This window comes from Diadema antillarum, unplaced genomic scaffold (assembly GCF_040938485.1).
Source record: "Diadema antillarum isolate AM-2024a unplaced genomic scaffold, OU_Dant_1.0 seq00001065_RagTag, whole genome shotgun sequence".
Classification (NCBI taxonomy): Eukaryota; Metazoa; Echinodermata; class Echinoidea; order Diadematoida; family Diadematidae; genus Diadema; species Diadema antillarum.
The window spans coordinates 149,248-168,607 of NW_027271891.1; the positions used below are offsets into that span (position 1 = coordinate 149,248).

At 38.5% G+C, this 19,360-nt stretch overlaps 1 protein-coding gene across 1 annotated transcript in view; it reads right to left on the minus strand.

The window, feature by feature from the left end:
* Window positions 1-7,638: 7,638 nt before the first annotated feature.
* Window positions 7,639-19,360, minus strand: part of LOC139743282 (mitochondrial enolase superfamily member 1-like) — a 29,452-nt gene continuing 17,730 nt past the window's right edge. Inside the window, exons 11-14 of the mRNA XM_071653775.1 lie at window positions 14,950-15,121; window positions 12,508-12,607; window positions 8,195-8,276; window positions 7,639-7,893 (exon numbers count right to left, since the gene is read on the minus strand). Of these exons, the coding sequence (XP_071509876.1) occupies window positions 7,786-7,893; window positions 8,195-8,276; window positions 12,508-12,607; window positions 14,950-15,121 (462 nt within the window). The 3' untranslated portion in view covers window positions 7,639-7,785. The remainder of the gene's footprint in view (window positions 7,894-8,194; window positions 8,277-12,507; window positions 12,608-14,949; window positions 15,122-19,360) is intronic.

Genomic DNA, 19,360 nt, shown 5'->3' on the forward strand with positions numbered 1-19,360 from the left:
CCCCCCCCCCCCACACACACACAAACAACTGGTAAAGCCAATTTTAACTGTCTCTTTGGTTATAAGCGGAATCATTTAACAGTTAACCGGTTAGTAGGAAACCTAGTAGAATCTCTATTTGCTGGATCTTACTTTACCGTCTTAATCATGATCAGGACTTACAGAATCAGGCACTTTTGTCTTTAAATAGGAATATGCACAAACAATTCTATGTATCTACTAATCAGAGTCATCAGAACTTAGAAGGTGCATCCTCTGCTACAACTGGTCAACTGGGAGTGACTAGGTCCACTAGGACATAGACTGGAGAGTCTAGTGAGTGTTGTGAATATCAGAATAGACTATTCAGTATTCTAAATCTTATTTGCAAAATAAATTAATGGTCAGTCGTCATAATAATAGTAACTGGTTAGACCTACCGGTATTAATAATACTGTTAGTGATAGCCCCAGTTTATGACTGACCAGTCATGAATTCGGTGACGACTTCTTTTCAGGACAAACAACTCAGACGTCATGCCTCAACATGGCCAGTTAGCTCTATACTCGCCTTTTGCCTCCAATCTTGGGTTTGCTGGATAAATGAAGACGATTTCAAGATTAAAGAACGCAAGATTAGCGCTTGGTACACAACGACCACAATTTCACACCACTTTTGGACGTCAGATCAGCGAGCATACCCGCTATCGCCTAACACGCTGGGTATGGGAGTTGAGTTACAGAGAACATACCGTACAACACGCACGCACTGTGTGGATGTTGGGCCTAGGGATTTATCTCACGTAGTAGACGTTCGTTGAGCCAGTCTCGAGCAGCAGGTGCATTTCTCCCTGTTTTGCCATGCATGGTGGTAACGGGCAGCCGAAGCACCCCAACGAAAAATCCATACTCATGCGGCGAAGCCCTCCCAGACACGTACGTCCACACACAGAAACACACACAGAAACACACATAAAGATGGGACTCATCATTCCGCATAATCATGCTCGTCGCACACACACACACGATGGTGTGTCCGACGTCGCAAAAGCGTTCAGCTGGGAAATGCCGGTTTTTACTACACACACGGGCGATTGTAAACACATGTCCACCATTTCAACCCAAGCACGTTACTAGTATTATGAAGGTTGAGGGGTCAAAACTATCCCTAGGTAATCGCATCAACACGGTATCATAATATTATTTTAAGTTCAACACTGTGTTGATGCTTTGATCAATACAACGAATCGTGGTGTTTGATACCAGGAGGCAGGAAGTTCTGAAGTATATCAATATCTTACGTAGATGAACTCACATGGTTTGATGAGCTCCTTAATAGGTTCATCTTAGCAGTATGTATACAAGTCATTTTTCTTTTATCCCTGTTTCTTTAAATCTTTAATCTCCGTAAGCCTATACGTCTACTCTACTACTCATACTGTACTAAAAACAGAGAGATGGGGGGAGGGGGAGACACACACATGCAAGTACAAGTACATTGTATCAAGAATGCAACGAGAACGTGAATCTATCTCAGCAAATAAATTAGAGGAAATGACGCTACTGTAGACTCCATTTACTTAATGAAAGCAATCATCCCGGACAAAATCTTGGCCATAGTTAGTATTGATTTTTTTTCTCTCTCTCTCTTTTCTCAGAAAAGGAGGGGAGGGGAGGAGTGGAGGTTCAGGGGATCAATAGCCAATTACTTAGGTTACCATAGTAATTTCATGCCCGTTGGTAATGTGGCTGCATGCAATATATGTAGTGAGTACCACATTTAAACATGGTGATGTTATGGAGAACCTTTTTTTTTCAGTGGTTCCAGGATACATTGTAATTATAACTATATCATTCATGGGACCAGCAGGGATGCCCAGTTCAAAAAAAAATTATGAGTGAGATTTTCATGACTCTGCATCTCGGCGAGGGAATGTGCACGCAGCTCCCCCCGTGGACTCCCACGGTAGGAAGCTTTTTCAATCTTTAGCTCTGAATGGTGCAATCAGGTGCATACTTAAGTGACTATTTTTTACTTATTTTGAAAGACAGAAGGAAAATATACCTTCAATTGTAACTATCACTTTGAGTATCCTTGTAACTATCCTTTGAGCTATGCTCCTTATTATGGGACCAAATTGCAGACTTTGCCCGATGCGTGAGAAATATGGGTACCATGCGTGAGATCGTGAGACGACCACTAAATGCTTGAGTCTCACTCAGAATGCGTGAGACTTGGTAGCTCTGCCAAGGAGGTTATTGACCTAATACTTTAGACAGCACCAGTATAATCACACATCTCTACGCATAAAGCAGTGTCTTAGATCAACTTTCCGGAAACAAAATAAAAAAAAGTGCAACAATGTTTCTAACATGGCATTGCAATGGAAAATATTTGAATTTTATAATCATGTCACTCTTTGGATATCAATCATCAGGACACCCTATATATATGTATATATATATATATATATATATATATATATATATATATATAGGACACCCTATATATATGTTTTCATCCATGTCACAAGCAGATTGGATTATTGTAACAGTTTATTTTATGGCTTACCTGATAATCAATTAGGTAAACTACAAAGGGTGCAAAATGCATGTGCTAGATTAGTTTGTAACTCTCCTCGTTTTTCTCATTGTAGTCCATTACTACGTGCATTACATTGGTTACCTGTAAAGCAGAGAATCATATTTAAAACTCTGCTAATTGTATATAGAGCTATTCATGGTACAGCACCAGCGTACATACAAGAACTTGTAGAATTAAAAACATCATTTCAAACATTTTATCATCTTCGAAGTTCACGGGATCAAACATTATTGAAATACAGTGTATCCATCGGGGAAATCAAAAGTTACTCTTGGTGACAGGGCATTTTTGTACGCTGCACCAAAATTGTGGAATAATCTCCCTTTGTTTGTAAGACAAACAGTTACAATTAATGAGTTTAAGGCCAGGTTGAAAAGTCATCTTTTGAAGTAATGTATTTTCTGTTTGAATTTCTTGTATGCATGTCATTTTGTAATGCGCAGTAGAGTATATTATTATAGTAGCTGCGCAATACAAATGTCCTTTATTATCATTATCATTATTTTCTTTTTGATTTATTTGTTCTTTAAAAGATGATCTGCAGAGCCTTGTTATAATAATAATAAGTGCAATGTCTTATCAATTATGTGGAATTGTCAAAGATACACCTTCCAAGAGTTCAAGAGACAAAAAAAATAAGTGGCATTTTTTTTAAAGTTTCTCTTTTGCTCTTTCTCTCTCTATATAATTATATCAGGGCCGGCGGAACGGGGGAGGGGGGCAGGGGGATCGCGCCCCCCCCCCCCACTTTTTTTGCACCCTTACATAGGAGTATAAAGGGTGTCATCACTATGTGGCCACCCCCCCCCCCACTTTTTTTTTTACCCCGGAAGTGGCAGTAGAAAAGAATAGAATGAAACCTTTCAGGGCGGTAAGGCCGTTGTGTTTGCTCTGAGGACCTTTTTTTTTTTTTTTTTTTTTTTTTTGCTTGTCAGCTGAAGAAACCTGGAAGTGGAGTGAGAAAAATGCGCCGAATCCTTTTTCTTTTTTTTTGCTTGTTAGCAAATGAAACCCAGAAGTGGGCCTCCCCACTTTTGAAAACGTTGCGCCTGCCCTGTATATCTATGTGTATTTGTGTACACATCATATAATAACAAAATATACAATGTAAACATATATATACATTATGCATGCATGTATACATACATACACATACCGATATATCATAATACATGTAGATACACGCAAACACACAAACACACACACACACACACACACACACACACACACACACACACACACACAAACACACACACACAATCACACACATAAAGAAAACAAGAGGAAATGGAGCCAGGATGGAATCCAACCAACACTTGGTCAGCTCAAATGCAAAAATAAGGCCACTTTAAATGCATGCATGGTCAGCTGGTTTTATACTAGTAGGTCCTGTTACTAGAGTTAGATTTGTTGTTTTATTCAAAGACTTGATTGGAAGACTTTCCTTTGCACAAATATAGATAACATCCACAATCTGAAATATTTTCCTGTATTTGACTTACAAACTTATACATGAGAGCTCGGACCCCCCCCAGAATACATTCTAATGTAAGTATCTACTCCATGTAAGAAGATACAGAAATGTAAGTGTTAGTTTTGACCATTTAAACCTCAATGGCAGTGTTGGGTTACTCACATCTCATAATAGTATATTAAAAACCATCATTTCCTAAGCATCAATTATTGCTGGAGGTCTTGAATAATGGTGATTCATCTGCATCAAAAATGTATTTCTTTGGTGGAAGAAATGTGGCATAATCAATACCATTATGGCTGTTGAAACTTTGTCATCATTCAGTACATTTCCTTCATAAGTAATTACAATCCAGTTTCCTAATCAATAAAGTACATAAGGCAATTTGCTTCTGACAACAAAAGGAATTCATCAATTAAGTGTTCTGGAATCTGTTTCACATGACTGTGACTATTTTATCTGAATCAGTTGGAAGTCAGATTGTACACACTGATATTCCATCATGCCTTTTGTTATACATGAAGACATGTGAAATAATAAAGAATTGTAATGTAATGACTAATATTCAGAGTATTCACTGTCAAGTTTATAGTACTGTTTTGTTTACTGTGAAAATACACATACAAATCTTCAAAAATGCAATGTAGAATTCAAAGTATTCACTGTTTACTCTATGTCACTGAAATGTGTCTTTCTGCACAAGTGACAAAATACCAAAATCTGTCATTTTCACTAGCCTTTCACTTTCTATCTTCCACACTGCATGCATACCTCCAAATCCAGGTATGATCTTTCCTGTTTCTCAAATATACTTCTTTCTACTCACATGTCAAAACAGTGATTTGGTCAAATTGACAATACAAAATAATTCTTCTCAATACATCTCAAACATGTACTTCAAAAAAGATAGTGCTGATTTTCAAACTGTTTGCTACAAATCTGTTTTGCAGCAACATAACTACATTTAATATACAAAGAATGTTCTGCCAAATGATTTGTGATGAAATTCAAGTAGGAGGATACAGAACCTCAAAGTACAGTGGAATATGTTTTCATTCACAAGGTATGTTTTGTAGCAAAGAAACTTATGTTTTGTATCACCAATGGACACTTCCACTGCAGTTTCTTTTTTGATGTAGAATGCACACAAGTGGATACAAACTTTGTTCACAACCGGCTTCTCACCCAGCAGATTCTGTCACAGCACTTTTACCCAAGGTTATCCTAAAATCTTTATATATCCCATGGGAGATACATATCATGGAATGCACTCAGGTTATTGCATAACAATCAAGCCAGACGGTTCAGTATTGTTGAATCAAAAATACTCTGTAGCACACCAATTCTCACAATTCTCTCAGAGTTCTCTCAGAATTCTCTCAGAGGATTAATGATCTCACATTGCACATTAACTCTTTTGTGTTACTCTGATAAGTGCACATTTTAAGTTGCCACATCTCCAATCTGTTGGCACAAACTACCCCACAGTACATCTTGGCCCTGTTGCATAAAACCCTTACCGCTGGACTTCCCGATCCTTTCTAGCGGTAAGTCTTCAAATTAGCGGTAAATTTTATAATCCTTGATGCTGATTGGCTGTGATGCCTAATTTTGACGGTAGTTACCATTGAAATTCAATGGTAAGTTTTATGCAACGGGGCCCTTAAGTACATAGTCAAGCATACTTCCATTTACGGATTTAGCATCATTTCAACATGAACACTATTAGCTATTTTACATCATTGCTTCACAAATGATATAAAAACAGGAATTTCATTCCATGCTTTCAGTCATATTCCTGACTCTGTCAAGAGATATATGATCAATTCTTCATGACCTAATTTGCACCTGAAACAGGAAGCAAGACTGTGTTTTTAATACAAATGTAAGATTCGTGTACATTGTACGTTAACATGTATTACATTATATACCCTGAGTTAAAATTGACTGGCCTTTAAAAACATTCACTTCAATTAGTAAGTCCTTCTATTACCCACGTAAGACACATAAAGGAAGCACACACAGTACCAATCATCGATGTGGGACTCTTGTTGTTTCTTTATACGCCCATACATTTCCATTTTTTATACAAACAATCAATAAGGCACTCCTTCATTTCTCACTGTGATTTAAACCCATTGAGGACGGGCTGATTTTGCTACAATACACATTTCCCATAGACACCTGCCTGAGTATACTTTGGACTCGTCCTCAACAGGTTAAAGATTTTGCGTAAAGTGTTGCAGAATTACCATGCAGTGTGATGTACCTCCTGTATGACATGTTAGATAGACCCCCTTCTCTGAGACCTTTCATTTTAGTGGTTGTCAGCAGTGACATAAACCTTATTATACAACACCTAAAAAGAATGTAGCTATCTGATTGGTCCACTGCCTATCACGTGACATTTAGTTAAAAGTTCTATCGAATGCTGTGGCTGTCAACCATGCAATTTTGTTGGAGCAAAAATGGATCACATGGCTGATGCCATCCATTCCAATGACTCCCGCAGAGACTCCAACCCCAAGCACCTTCTGATCTGGAGATTCTCCCGCCTGAAACCCCTAGCAAACGGGAGACTCCAACTTGATCGAGCACAAAGTCCCTTGTGGTCTAGGGTTCTAGATGCTCTCTCACGCTATTTAAGGCTTATTTTTCAACATACAATGAAATTAAGGAAGAAATCATTTCAAGCGGGAGAAATTAAATCTCAAGCGGGAGAACGGGAGATTCTGCAAAAATGGGCTTTCGGCGGGAGATCTCCCGTCGAAAGCGGGAGAGTTGGAGTCTCTGCTCCTGTTTTAAACTCCTGACTGACTCAAAGTTTTTGTTCCATTGTGTTCCATAGTGCCACTAGTAAAGACATTCAGTGCATCATTGCAATTGGCAACTTGTTTGATTGTACAAGAGTCATGGGTAAAACAGGACACTGTGTGTACTACCTTACTATAAAATGTTAGTTGTCCCTTGATACCATTATCACAGAAACCTAGTGGAGTGCTAGTGCCTTGGAACCCAAAATATTTTAGGTTTGAAGTCAGTGAACAGGTTGAGACATATTCTGTAAAGACTGTCTATCGCCTAACATGGTTGTAATAAAAGTCAAGTCTGTGATATCAGTAAACAATGTATACATTAAAACTGTTTAACATAACAAAGTATCACCAAGTGGTTAATTCATACTTTTTAACAGTGTTTAGTAATAGCAGTTACCACCCCTAACACTGTACAGTGTGATCCCATATATTATAACATGCATGGTTGTGATAAAATTTTGTTACAGCAAAGTGAAAATTCAGGTCCCAAAATTAGTATCTACCCAGGTATATATCTTCATATATTTTACTTGTTTAATAACAATGAAATTTCGATATGACAAAAGAAAACTGCCTGTCCCAAAGACTTTGTTAAAAATAAAAGTCACCTGTACATGTCTTCATAGTTGCATGTACATGACTATTACAGTCTGTAGTTTTTTATTTTATTTTCATTTCTGCCAGTTTACAGGCCATGGAGACCATTCAGCTTTCACCAAATCATTGTTCTTCAGTACAGAGATGATAGCACTGTGTCATGCCTACAGAATTACAACTCAAAAATGAGGATGAGCAGAGTGCATTAAATGGACAAAGAAGATGAAAGTGTTACTTTGCATAGTAAAGATCCATAATTCATTTACTCTTATCATAGTTCATATTCTATGATGAGATGAATGGTTTACTTGATGTTCACAATTTGACCTTTCCCTCTCTAGCTAGCTGCTGCCATGCACTCCCCTGTGGATAGACATAGTCTCTGATGCTGGATGCTTTCAGCTCGGTGGCGTAACCAGGGCTCTGTACAGTGAAGTTAGACAAGTCTTTAGTTAAATTGAAGAAAGATCCTCTTCTGATAATGTTGAACTTTACAAAACTGGATGAAATCAATAAAAATAAAATGGTGAATATTTCATTATGATATATTGCTAATCACATAAGAAAGTTACAGAATTTTAAAGTCTCACACGTTTTTACAAGTAAGTGATATTGGTTGCAACCACAACTACATGTGCAATGAGGTGATGATGTCAAAGTCAAAGTAAGAGTCTGCATTGAATATTTTGACAAAAATTATGTGAAATAGATTTACAAGGCTTACCTGTTGTGGCATGTAGCACGCATTCTTGATGATGGATGGATACTTGAAGTGTTCGGTGAGATGGTCTACGTACTCGATAACCCTGGTATGACAGAGGTAATCATCAAAAAACTAGAAACTATGGCGATTGGTATGCCTCCACGATATTGCATAGTTCTCCCAATAGGTCTAGATAGAGTACATCTTGACAATATGAGACAACAATTTCACATGATTGGTAAACAATTGAAATGGCATGTTTGAAAGTTTGGAACAACCACAAATGTGTTGGGTATTTACATTTCTTGGACCAGGTTTCAATTGGATAGCTAAATTGTTTCAGAGAGGAAGTATTTGGGAATTTGAGCATTTTCACTTGATCTTTGGCCCTTGACCTTTCACCCCATGGCCCAAAACTTTCTTCAAATAATTACTATTTGGTAACATCCAATTTTCACAATACTTTCAGCTATTTTCAAAATGTAGGATAAAAATTGTGATATTTTAACATTTTCACATGACCTTTGGGCCAATGGCCCAAATCTTTCCCTACAGAATCACTGTGCAGTAAAGCATGTATATACCTATTAGTGTATGCATTGAGTAATCTCCAAGGTATGGAGAAAATTTCAACCTTAGATAATAGGATTTTATCATTTTGACCTGACATTTGACTTTTGACCTTTAACCCCATGACCAAAAACTTGATGACGATGAAATCATACTTGGCACTGACATAGTTAGTCAACAGGCAAGTGAGCTCCATACCATGGTAAATTATGGTTTGGTGTAAGGCATAGAGATATATACTAAAGAACACTGGAGGGCGGACTCTGTAAAATCCCTGTGACCGATAGAAGGAGGCGTTCGCCATTTTGGTCCAGGCAAATTTGGATGGAGCGAGCTAGATATCGACTAGCGACCGTACCGACAATGTATAGCGCTAGCGGAGCATGCAGGGAGATCGACGACGGGATGCAACCAGGCAGTAGGCTTGCATCGGAGTTTGGAAAGTTGAAAGTGTTCTTAAATTCTTAAATTCTACTTGAAGTAGCATAGATCTATGTTGCAAAATGCCTGAATCATGTGCTGCTTTTGGATGTAGAAACAGGAGAAAGAAAGGGAGCGGAGTTTTGTTGTATTTCTGCATGGTAAAATGGAGGGTTTTTTCTTTAGAAGCATGCATGTTTTTATCCCATTTGAGTTTCAAATTTATTCTTACCTGTTAATTTAAATCGCAACATCGTTTGATTTAACCCAACTAATTACTGTATTGATGAAAAAAAATTATACATGCATTTAAAAGTAGGGGCCTATAAAAATATAAAGATAGTGAATTGCATCTTGTATAAAACAACGATGGGGTGACTAATTGACACTTTCTCCAGCCCCCTCTTTTTATGGCAACCAAATAGTAAAATTATATCACAAAAAAAATAAAAGTTTAAAGTGTGAATGGGTCACTACCCCCCCCCCCCCCCCCCCCCCCCCAACAAGCCTGGTTGGGTTTGGGATTCAGGTGAAAGGGCCCCCTCTTTTACAAATTGAATTCTTGATCCGCTCACGTAAAACCTGCTTTTTTTTTCATACGATTTTTGCTCGACTATTTTGTTGATAAATAACTTTATTGACTTATACAGATTGATTCAAGCAAAAAAAGAAAAAGAAAAGAAAAGGTCTTGCAAAATTTGTCAGGGGGTACTCCACCCTCCCTTAGCCATTCTTGATCTTGTGCTACTAGATAGCTAATACATAACTATATGCAAGGTCGGCGAACGGGGGGGGGGGGGGGGGGGGGGGGCATTTGCCCCCTTTCCAAAATTAAAAAAACTCCCTGTTTTGATTTTGAAAAGTGCTCTTTCCTAAGTGCCCTATTTGGCACTTGAGCCCCCCCCCCCCCCAAAAAAAAAAAAAAAAAAAAAAAAAAAAAAAATTTGTTCCTCCACCCTTTGCTGTGCCAGCAGTTAATTTTACTATGGTGATAGTGTGAGAAAAGCTAGTATACGTAATATATGCCAGGTGATACGACATATGCTCCGGCATTGATATCTCTCTGAAAATAGAGTTAGCATCATGGGTCTGATTGGGCTTTTGGTTCAGGGCAGGGTGAGGATTAGGATTAGGGTTAGGGTTAGGGTTTGGGTTAGGGTTTATGTAAGCTTCAACATTAGCATTTCGAGCTGGAGCATGTGTCATGGAACTAATATGCCTACACGTACTTATAAAAATGATTTAAAAATGGGACAATGTTTAATTAAGTGTTCCCCTTTTGGGGCTTTCTTCCCAGGAGAACTCTGTCAACAGTTGGCCCAATGAAAACTTTGAATGAACTCATCAAGCAAATCCAGACTGAAGTCGTGTCCTCTGTAAGAGAAACAGTATTCATAGACTTAACCGAACACTTCTCGGAGCAAGACCTGTCGCAAGAAGATGATCATGGAAACCAGCTGGTCACAATGTTAAGTGGCCTGTTTCTGAAAACTGTTTTGCATCATCATGGCTGTTTGTTCACTGAAAGATATGTCAAAAAAAACCAAGTGTCCAAGCGACATTTACTGACCAAGGAAATGTTGTGGAATGGAGAATAATCAGACGATTATTAATTGCAAACATTAAGGAACTTGTTTTAGAGCAGCAAACCATCTCAGACAATGTGAATGAATTTATTTCACAGTACAAAGACTGACGCGGTAATTATTATATCACAAAAGGCACCCGGCTGTCTGGAGATCAAGAGAACCCTTTGTATTGCATGGACCATGGTCGTGTTGGTCGGCTTGAGAAAGTATTACCTCGTGGAGAATAAGGTAAAATTTTGTTTAATTTTCATTTTCTTTACCACTCATAATAAGAGATTGCAAGCAATTTAGATTTTTGAGTTGTTTCCTCCTCTCATCTCCGACCCCCTTATCTTCTTGCTGAAAGACAAGTACAAGGCATATATACTAATACGTGTTTACGTGTCCCACTACTACTGCGCTGCCCGGACAAAGATGGTGCGCGACCTCTTCAACTCGGCACACGAGCACTGCGTACGTGCCACACGCTGTCCGCGCTCTAGTGTTCTTTAGTATACATCTCTATGGTGTAAGGGCACACAAAGGATTGACAAATAACATACACAGGTTCTTTCCAAATGGTGCTAAATGCACTTTTGATGGCAAGGAGAAAAACTTGGATTTTTCTCTTACATTCTTTTAAGTGTTTTCATGCAATGACTTTCCATGTCCCATAGGAGTACCTCAAAATGGGATGAAGAAAATGTGTCTTGGAAAATTTACGTGTCTACACAGATTTGGAAGGAACTAGTACTTTTTGGTATTTTGTAGATTTAGCATTTGGAACTAAAATTTTTAGGATGGTCATGCACAACAAGTAAATGTTGTTTTAATGACTAGTTTCTGTGACTTTGTGTATTTTGGGGGATGATTTGCTATGACTACACAATCTCTTATTTCCTCCATCCCTTTGACAAATTTATGTGCGTAGAAACATTTCACAGCTAATAATGTGGTACTGTAAAAGTGGAAATTTTCGCGGTGTTGAAATTTTCACGCATTTCGCGGAACCAGAAACTAGCGCAAAAATAAAAGCACGCGAATATTTTTGCTTGCCATGTGTTCCAGCAGCTGATGGCTTGATTCCGCGGAATTAAAAACACGCAAAACTCTTCTCACTCGGCCGAGCGCGAAAAATTAGTCGCGTGAAAATATCCACATTTACAATAATATGTGGGTCATCTGTAAAGCTGGGCAGCTAGGCAGCCAGGGCCCCATTTCATAAAACTTGTTATCAGTGACAAGTGCCACATTTCTACGACAAATTTGCTCTCAGCCAATCAGATGCAATGATTTCTGTAGCTTGTAACAACTATCACAACTTGTCACTCGTAACAAGTTTTATGAAATGGGACCCTGGAATACTACACTGTATTTTAAACCAGCCTGGCCTTACTATGGGATCAAAGTGCAGACAAGCATTCACACGGTTTCTGATTGGATCCAACTGGATTTAGCATCATTTGGAACAGAACAGAAATGGATTAGCACATTTTGGAACAAAACTAATTTTTCATTGCCCGATTTCTGTATTTCCTCAAATGAATTTCAAAACTTTATTTATTTTATTTTATTGTATGAGACTGCTGAAAATGAATATATTCAGGCTAAAAGTACACTTTGATGAAAAATGGATTTACCACCTTTTGGAAAGGAACTTGGCTTCATGTGTATGTGTATATTCATCACTCTCATTCATCATTTTCCCTTTAAGTAATAAAGCATGTCTGTCTGAACAGAGACATTTTTGAACGCCACAATCAGCAAAGAACTCACCTCCCTTCCTTAGTCCCAGATACACAGACATAGTCAAACATGCTGAGATGGTGCACCAGCTCACATAGCAAGACTCCACCGGCATGAGGACAAACGGGCACTGCATGGATGGGTGTATGCACAGACATATAGCACAGACCATTATCCACTACCTGCGTCATGGCTTGACACATTCAACATATATTAATGTGTCATTTGCACTTGAAGTAAATGCTCTTGAATGATACAGAGAGGATGAAGAAACCAAAAAAAAAGGCACTTTGTGAGCACAAGATGGACCAAAAAGTCAAATTGTTGCGTCAATGTTAATATAGTTTGAAACTTGCATTCAAGGCTCAGAAAAAAACAAACCAAACACTGAAAGAATAGATGTCAAATAACCAAATGTCACGTATTAGTCCCATTACTTGAATTTCTTTAAAAATAGGATAATTGAATAATGTTTGTGACAATGCTTTCATTGGTTTCTGAGCAATCAATATGTTTCACAAAACAATTTGTCACTTGTTGACTACAATGGATCATGCTACAGGATAGTAACAGTGTGCTGCTTTAAATCTATTCTACATTAATTTCGTTACAATATGAAATGACTTATTTTGCAGTACTTGCAGTTGATTAAGACAGAATTTAGGACTGTTTGACAAATCAGAATTGCAGCAATCAAAATGACCAGTGGCGGATTGGGATGGGGGGGGGGGGTGCACTGGATCCCATCCCCTTTAATTTTGTTATCTCTTTTTCTAATAAAAGGGGAAAAATCAAAGGGTGGAGGCCGCACACCCGGTGAGCCCCCCACCCCCCCCCCAGGATTTCTGCTCCTGATGACATTGTATAATTGTGACCCTGCACCACAAAACAAACAAAAAGTCGCAAGACATGGATTTTTAGTTATGGGTAGATTCTGAAAGAGCAGACTCTAAGCTTTGAAATGATGCATAGCTCAATTGAAATGGACTCCCCTAACCTATCTAAATATTGGAAAGAAAGCACATACTCTAGAAAAGTCTGAACCGAGAAAAGAGGCTCTAAGTACAGGGTCTATCTGTCTATTCAAGCGCTAATCTTTACCAAACCGGGCTAGTTGTGCAATGAATGGGACAAAAAACATGATGTAATCCACTGAGGCAACAACAATGAAGGGATTATCAGATTAAGTTGAAATTGAGCATGCTATATTTGCAGATTCTATACATGATTAATGCCAACTTTCAAAGCAATTGCCTTATCTCTTCAAAAGTTATCAGACTTGAAAGTGAAGAGTGTGCAAAGGGTTATCAAGAAATAAAAGGGGCCTCTAAGACATACCTGTTCTCACTACTCTACAATAGTAAAAGAGATGTAGAAAAACTGTTAAAAATGCACTTTCCCATTCATTAAATGATCCCAAACTTAAGAATAATGTAGGAGAAGGGTAGTTCTTACAGAAGATATGAAAAACTCAATATTGACTTAGTTGACCCGTTTCACCTATTTTGAGTCCTCACGTAAAATCAAGGGATGCCACTTTTTGTCCGTTTTGTGATGCACGGTCACAATTGTAACAAAGTTTGCAATCTCCTTGCTGACAAACTCTTAATCTCAATCATTCATTGAGTTGCCATCTCTTGTGGATTGATCATTTGTGACCCGCTACAACAAAATGATCCTAAAGTCGGGCGAGGTCGATTATTTGAAAATTACATGACACAACTCCCTAATCTTTCTGCTTTAAATTGATATATAACACATCTTATAAAGATAATCGGCTGCAGAGATATCGATGTTTAAAAGAGAGCATGTCGAAACGTCTGGGAAATCACTGTTTTGAGAAAAGCGCCCTAAAAGTTCTCCTTGCGACGCAATCACGATCAAGGGACACGCAAGTTAGTATTCACCTCTGGACAATAGAAGGTAAGCCCTAGCAACCCCCGAAATGCTCATTCAAACACAACGTCTGCGGTCTCCTCACCGACCAATCAGTGACCAGAATGCCAGGAGAAGCAGCTGGGCATACTGCACACCCCGCCAGCACGCTCCAGTCGACTGGGCAGTGTGCGAGCTTCACGCTTCGGTAAGCGGCAAGCAGCAAACTGACTAATGATATCACTCTGGTCGTTGTTAGGGGTGGAGCCTATGTGTGGCGCTCAATCCAAATGTTCGAACCAGTTTCTGCTTCGTTGAAACGCCAAAAAACATGGCCCAGAAAAATGCAATTTTTTGGTCTTTCCTTTCATCATTTTGCTTCAAAATTTTGACAGATGATAGCAGACATGTCAGACTCAAATAATATGTCAAAGTCAGAAAATCATAAGTTTTGGCCAATTTTGATGCTCTGACTTCAAACTCTATTTTCACGGCTTCGACTGTGCGCGACTTTAGGACCATTTTGTTGTAGCGGGTCACATTTTGCCTACCAACACTCATCATCTGATAGGTAACCAACCCTTGTTGCCTACCAACCTCCAAACTTCTTGGCCATGAGGATGACTGAGAGGATCTCATTGACCCCACCGATCCGGCAGCTGTCGATCTGGAGAATCTGGAGCGCCTCTGCCTGAAGGAATTGTTTGAACATGACTCGGTTCTGACAGTGCTCCCCTGTGGCCACCTTGATCCCTAGTGGGTTGAGAGCCTGAAAGAGGTGCATTTTAACAGGTGGTAAAGGCTGGTCTGTATAAAACCATTTGAGTCAGTACAGTTGTTGGAAAAATTTTGATCTGTTACTGTAGCTTTGCATTATGAAATGGGATGCAAACAAGGATTTAAACATAAGGGACTGATTATTACAGCTTCAATTATAAGGGTCAGAAAACAAAATCATATAATTCCAACATTGCATAGACAAGCCATGTGATCTGTCAGTGTGTATGGTACAATAATGTATTCTACGTTGAAGGGATTGAGTAAAAATTAACTCTTGATATGTAACAATTTCAAATGTTTCTATGATCCATAAAATGATAACATGGGAGTAAATGATTATTGTTCTTTATCAGAGAGCTGAAAAATTCAAACCCCAGCTAGAAGTTACATGGTAGTTTGGTATTTGAGTCTGTTTGTGTGTGAGTGTGAGTGAGTGAGTGTGTGTGTGTGTGTGTGTGAGTGTGTGTTTGCTACAAAATGATTTCATGTGAAATGAGTTGCGCTCCAGTTATTGGTTTAGAACACGCACAAATATATATTGTACTTGTTGTCCTGATAAAGCTGCAAAACATTCTCAATTCTATCCTGGATTGTATAAACAAATTAAACATTAGAACAAGACACCTCTGGCTTACAAACCAAATCATAACATGGAGTCTTATGTAAACAGAAAATTGAATCAAAGCTTGTGCCAAAAGAAGTCAGAGCCATGAATGTATCTGCTGCCCTCTTGTGGTCTATCTCTGAGAATTGGCCACCATATTTCATAATAAAAATCCGCCTTCACAACCTGACAAAAATAAATATTGCTGATCTATGTACACAGGCCAATCAAGTCTGAGGTTTGTGAGTGGGTTGACAATCCAACCAGATTGAAAATCTAATCTAGGACAAATATAGGTCTAGCAAGGCATGGAAAAAGCAAAGAAATAAGGTCACGTTCTGTTATGAATCTTCTCATATAAAATGTATAGAATGGGTAGGTTCATGCTGTCTACAGCGCTGGACTTTGCTCTCAGGCTGTTGTTAAGCAAGCTTAGTTTTGATACGGCACTTCCGTGCACTTGCCAGGCCTGACATCTTGCACAAATCTAAATACAACTTAGAAAGTTCTTGTTAATGTAAAATACAGACAGAGCTCATAAATACTTCACAGGATAAGGAACTTTAATTTCCATTGACAGTCTTTCACATCAATGAAGGAGTGTATTAAGCCAATACAGGAATAGACCTAGCTGGGGCTTCAGTATTAACCCGTTGAGAACGAGTTCCGGGTATATTCGGGCAAGCGTGTATGGGAAGTGCGTGTTGTAGCAAAATCAAACTGTCCTCCATGGGTTAAAGGCATGGGTAGATATTAATTCAGCCTGTTATGGTAAAGCCCAATAGTCAGGATTTATTCTACCCACACGTTTGTTACCCTTATAAAGCTTGTCACCGAAGCAATTACCACACACAACACTCTATAAATGGGACAAACTTTGTGAACCTGAACATCAACGAAATGCAACATTTTTAGTATTGTGATTAAGTCAACTGTGAAAGTTTAACTCCAGTTTGAAAATTGAAATACCTAGATTTGAGTTCATCCATCCCTTGCAATACCTTAAGAAGGCTGTGATACATCAAATCCAGAGATGTTAAGGCCAAAGGCAACTAGGTGTGGGATTTTTGTGGTGCATCAGCACCACCCGAACGACAGAAGTGGGGGGAGGGGTTAGGGGTCTCCCCTCCTCCCATGGTATGGAGCTTTAGCATTTTTAAGCTGTAAATTATGCAACCTAGTGGATACTAAATGTAATATCTTGGCATTTTCTGACAAAAAAAGAAAATACATATACACTCAGCAAAAAAAGAAAGTAAACACTTTTTCAAGTTTATCTTTCTCATAGACTATCTGGTTAAAACTGGTGTTTTATATACCATGTTAAAGGTAATTTAATTAACTATCAACCAGTAGGTCAATGAAAATGTTAACTTTACTCATGAGTGAACACATTCGTTTTTCTCTTCCAAGGCACAAAAGTAAAAATTACAAAATGGACAAGTTGTTCTTCAAGCGTATTTGCTCTTCCGTATGATAATGAGAACAAAAGACAAATTCAACAAAATAGAAATGCAAATTAAGTTGCAAAAATTAACCTATGATCTCAATAATGTCTCTGAAACCCTCCAAAGTAAAAGAAAAACAAAAAATAATGGAGGAAAATGAAGAATCTTCTGTCAAATCCGCAGTCAAAAGACATAAGAGCAAAATTATGGTAAAAAAGAAAGTTAAAAGTTGTACTTTCTCTGTTTTGTTTTGTAAATACTGTTGATTTTTTTTGGTATTTTGTTACAATTGTTGAAGCGCTTTGTGTCTGTTTAGAAAAAGCGCTATACAAATATTGGTTATTATTATTATTATTATTAAATTTGAAACGTTATTCCAAATTAACAAAATTTGATATAATAGTTGGTTCTTGAATTTGTCTAATTCCTTTAAATAATCAAAAGGTAAAATGGAGAAATTCTGTCAATTTTATCACCTTTACGGCTTACTCCCTATGTCATTGAAAGTTTGAATTGATGGAAAATGCTTATGTTCCACCTTCAGTTTCCCCACTATGTTTTTGTTTTGAATACAAAGGGAAACAAGGGAACGCAAACTTATTTCTGCTGTTTCATTCATGTCTCTCATTGCGTTAAATTGGTCTTTTGTTATCATTGCTATCTTGGAGGGCATTTGCAAATGAATTTCAGTATGTCCAATTCTGCAACTTTTACTTTTCTGCCTTGGAGGACAAAAATGAATGTGTTCACTCATGCATAAAATTTCCCTTTGTATAAACCTACCAGGTTGATAGCCAATTAAATAATCTTTGATATGGTATATGGCACATTGATTTTTATAAAAATCTTCTATGAAAACTAGAAATGTCGCTACAGCGACTGGTTATACCCCCGTCAAACAACATTTCATAAGCTTTGGTCAAAACAACATTTGATAAGCTTTGGTCAAAAAACTGAGGAAGTAGTTAAATCCGCAAGATCTTTCCTTGATCTTCTGCCATTAATATGCCGTTACCATGGCAACGTACTTTCAGGTACTGTCGAAAAATGCGTCTTGCACATCTACAACCAAAGGCACACGTCTGTACCAAGTTTCATGGAAATTGGGCAAAAACTGAGGAAGTAGTTTGCAACACAAAATTTTCCATCATTTTGGCTCATAATATGTGAGCTGTTACCATGGCAACATACTTTTTGTCATTGTCAAGAAATGTGTCATGCTGACCTATATCCTAAGACAAACATTCAATATGAATTCCATGAGAATTGGAAGAACACTGATGAAGCAGTTTTGCCATGAAGCATTTTGCCCTATATTTTACCAATAACATGCCGTTACCATGGCAACGCACTTTTTGCCACTGCGGAAATATGTGTCTTGCACATTAACATATTCAGATGAACATCTGTACCTAATTTCATAAAAATTGATCAAAAACTGTGGGAGGAGTTCGCGACGCAAGATTTGTACCCATTTTTGCCCATAATATGCCGTTACCATGGCAACGTACTTTTGGGTACTGTCAAAAAATACGTCTTGCACATCTACAACCCAAGGCACACATCTGTGCCAAGTTTTATGGGAATCGGTTGAAAACTGAGGAAGTAGTTCGCGACGCAAGATTTGTACCCATTTTTGCCCATAATATGCCGTTACCATGGCAACGTACTTTTGGGTACTGTCAAAAAATACGTCTTGCACATCTACAACCCAAGGCACACATCTGTGCCAAGTTTTATGGGAATCGGTTGAAAACTGAGGAAGTAGTTCGCGACGCAAGATTTGTACCCATTTTTGCCCATAATATGCCGTTACCATGGCAACGTACTTTTGGGTACTGTCAAAAAATACGTCTTGCACATTTTCAACCCAAGGCACACATCTGTGCCATGTTTTATGGGAATCGGTTGAAAACTGAGGAAGTAGTTCGCGACGCAAGATTTGCAACGGACCGACCGCCCGACCGCCCGACCGCCCGACCGCCCGACCGCCCGACCGCCCGACCGACCGCCCGACCGACCGCCCGACCGACCGTCCGCTGATTCCTATATACCCCCTTCAAACTTCGTTTGGCGGGGGTATAAATATTAGCTGGAAAAGTGTTTACTTCCTTCTTTTGCTGAGTGTATTGCCTCAAAATGGCTTGGAGCGTTTATTTTGTGAGGCATGAGAACT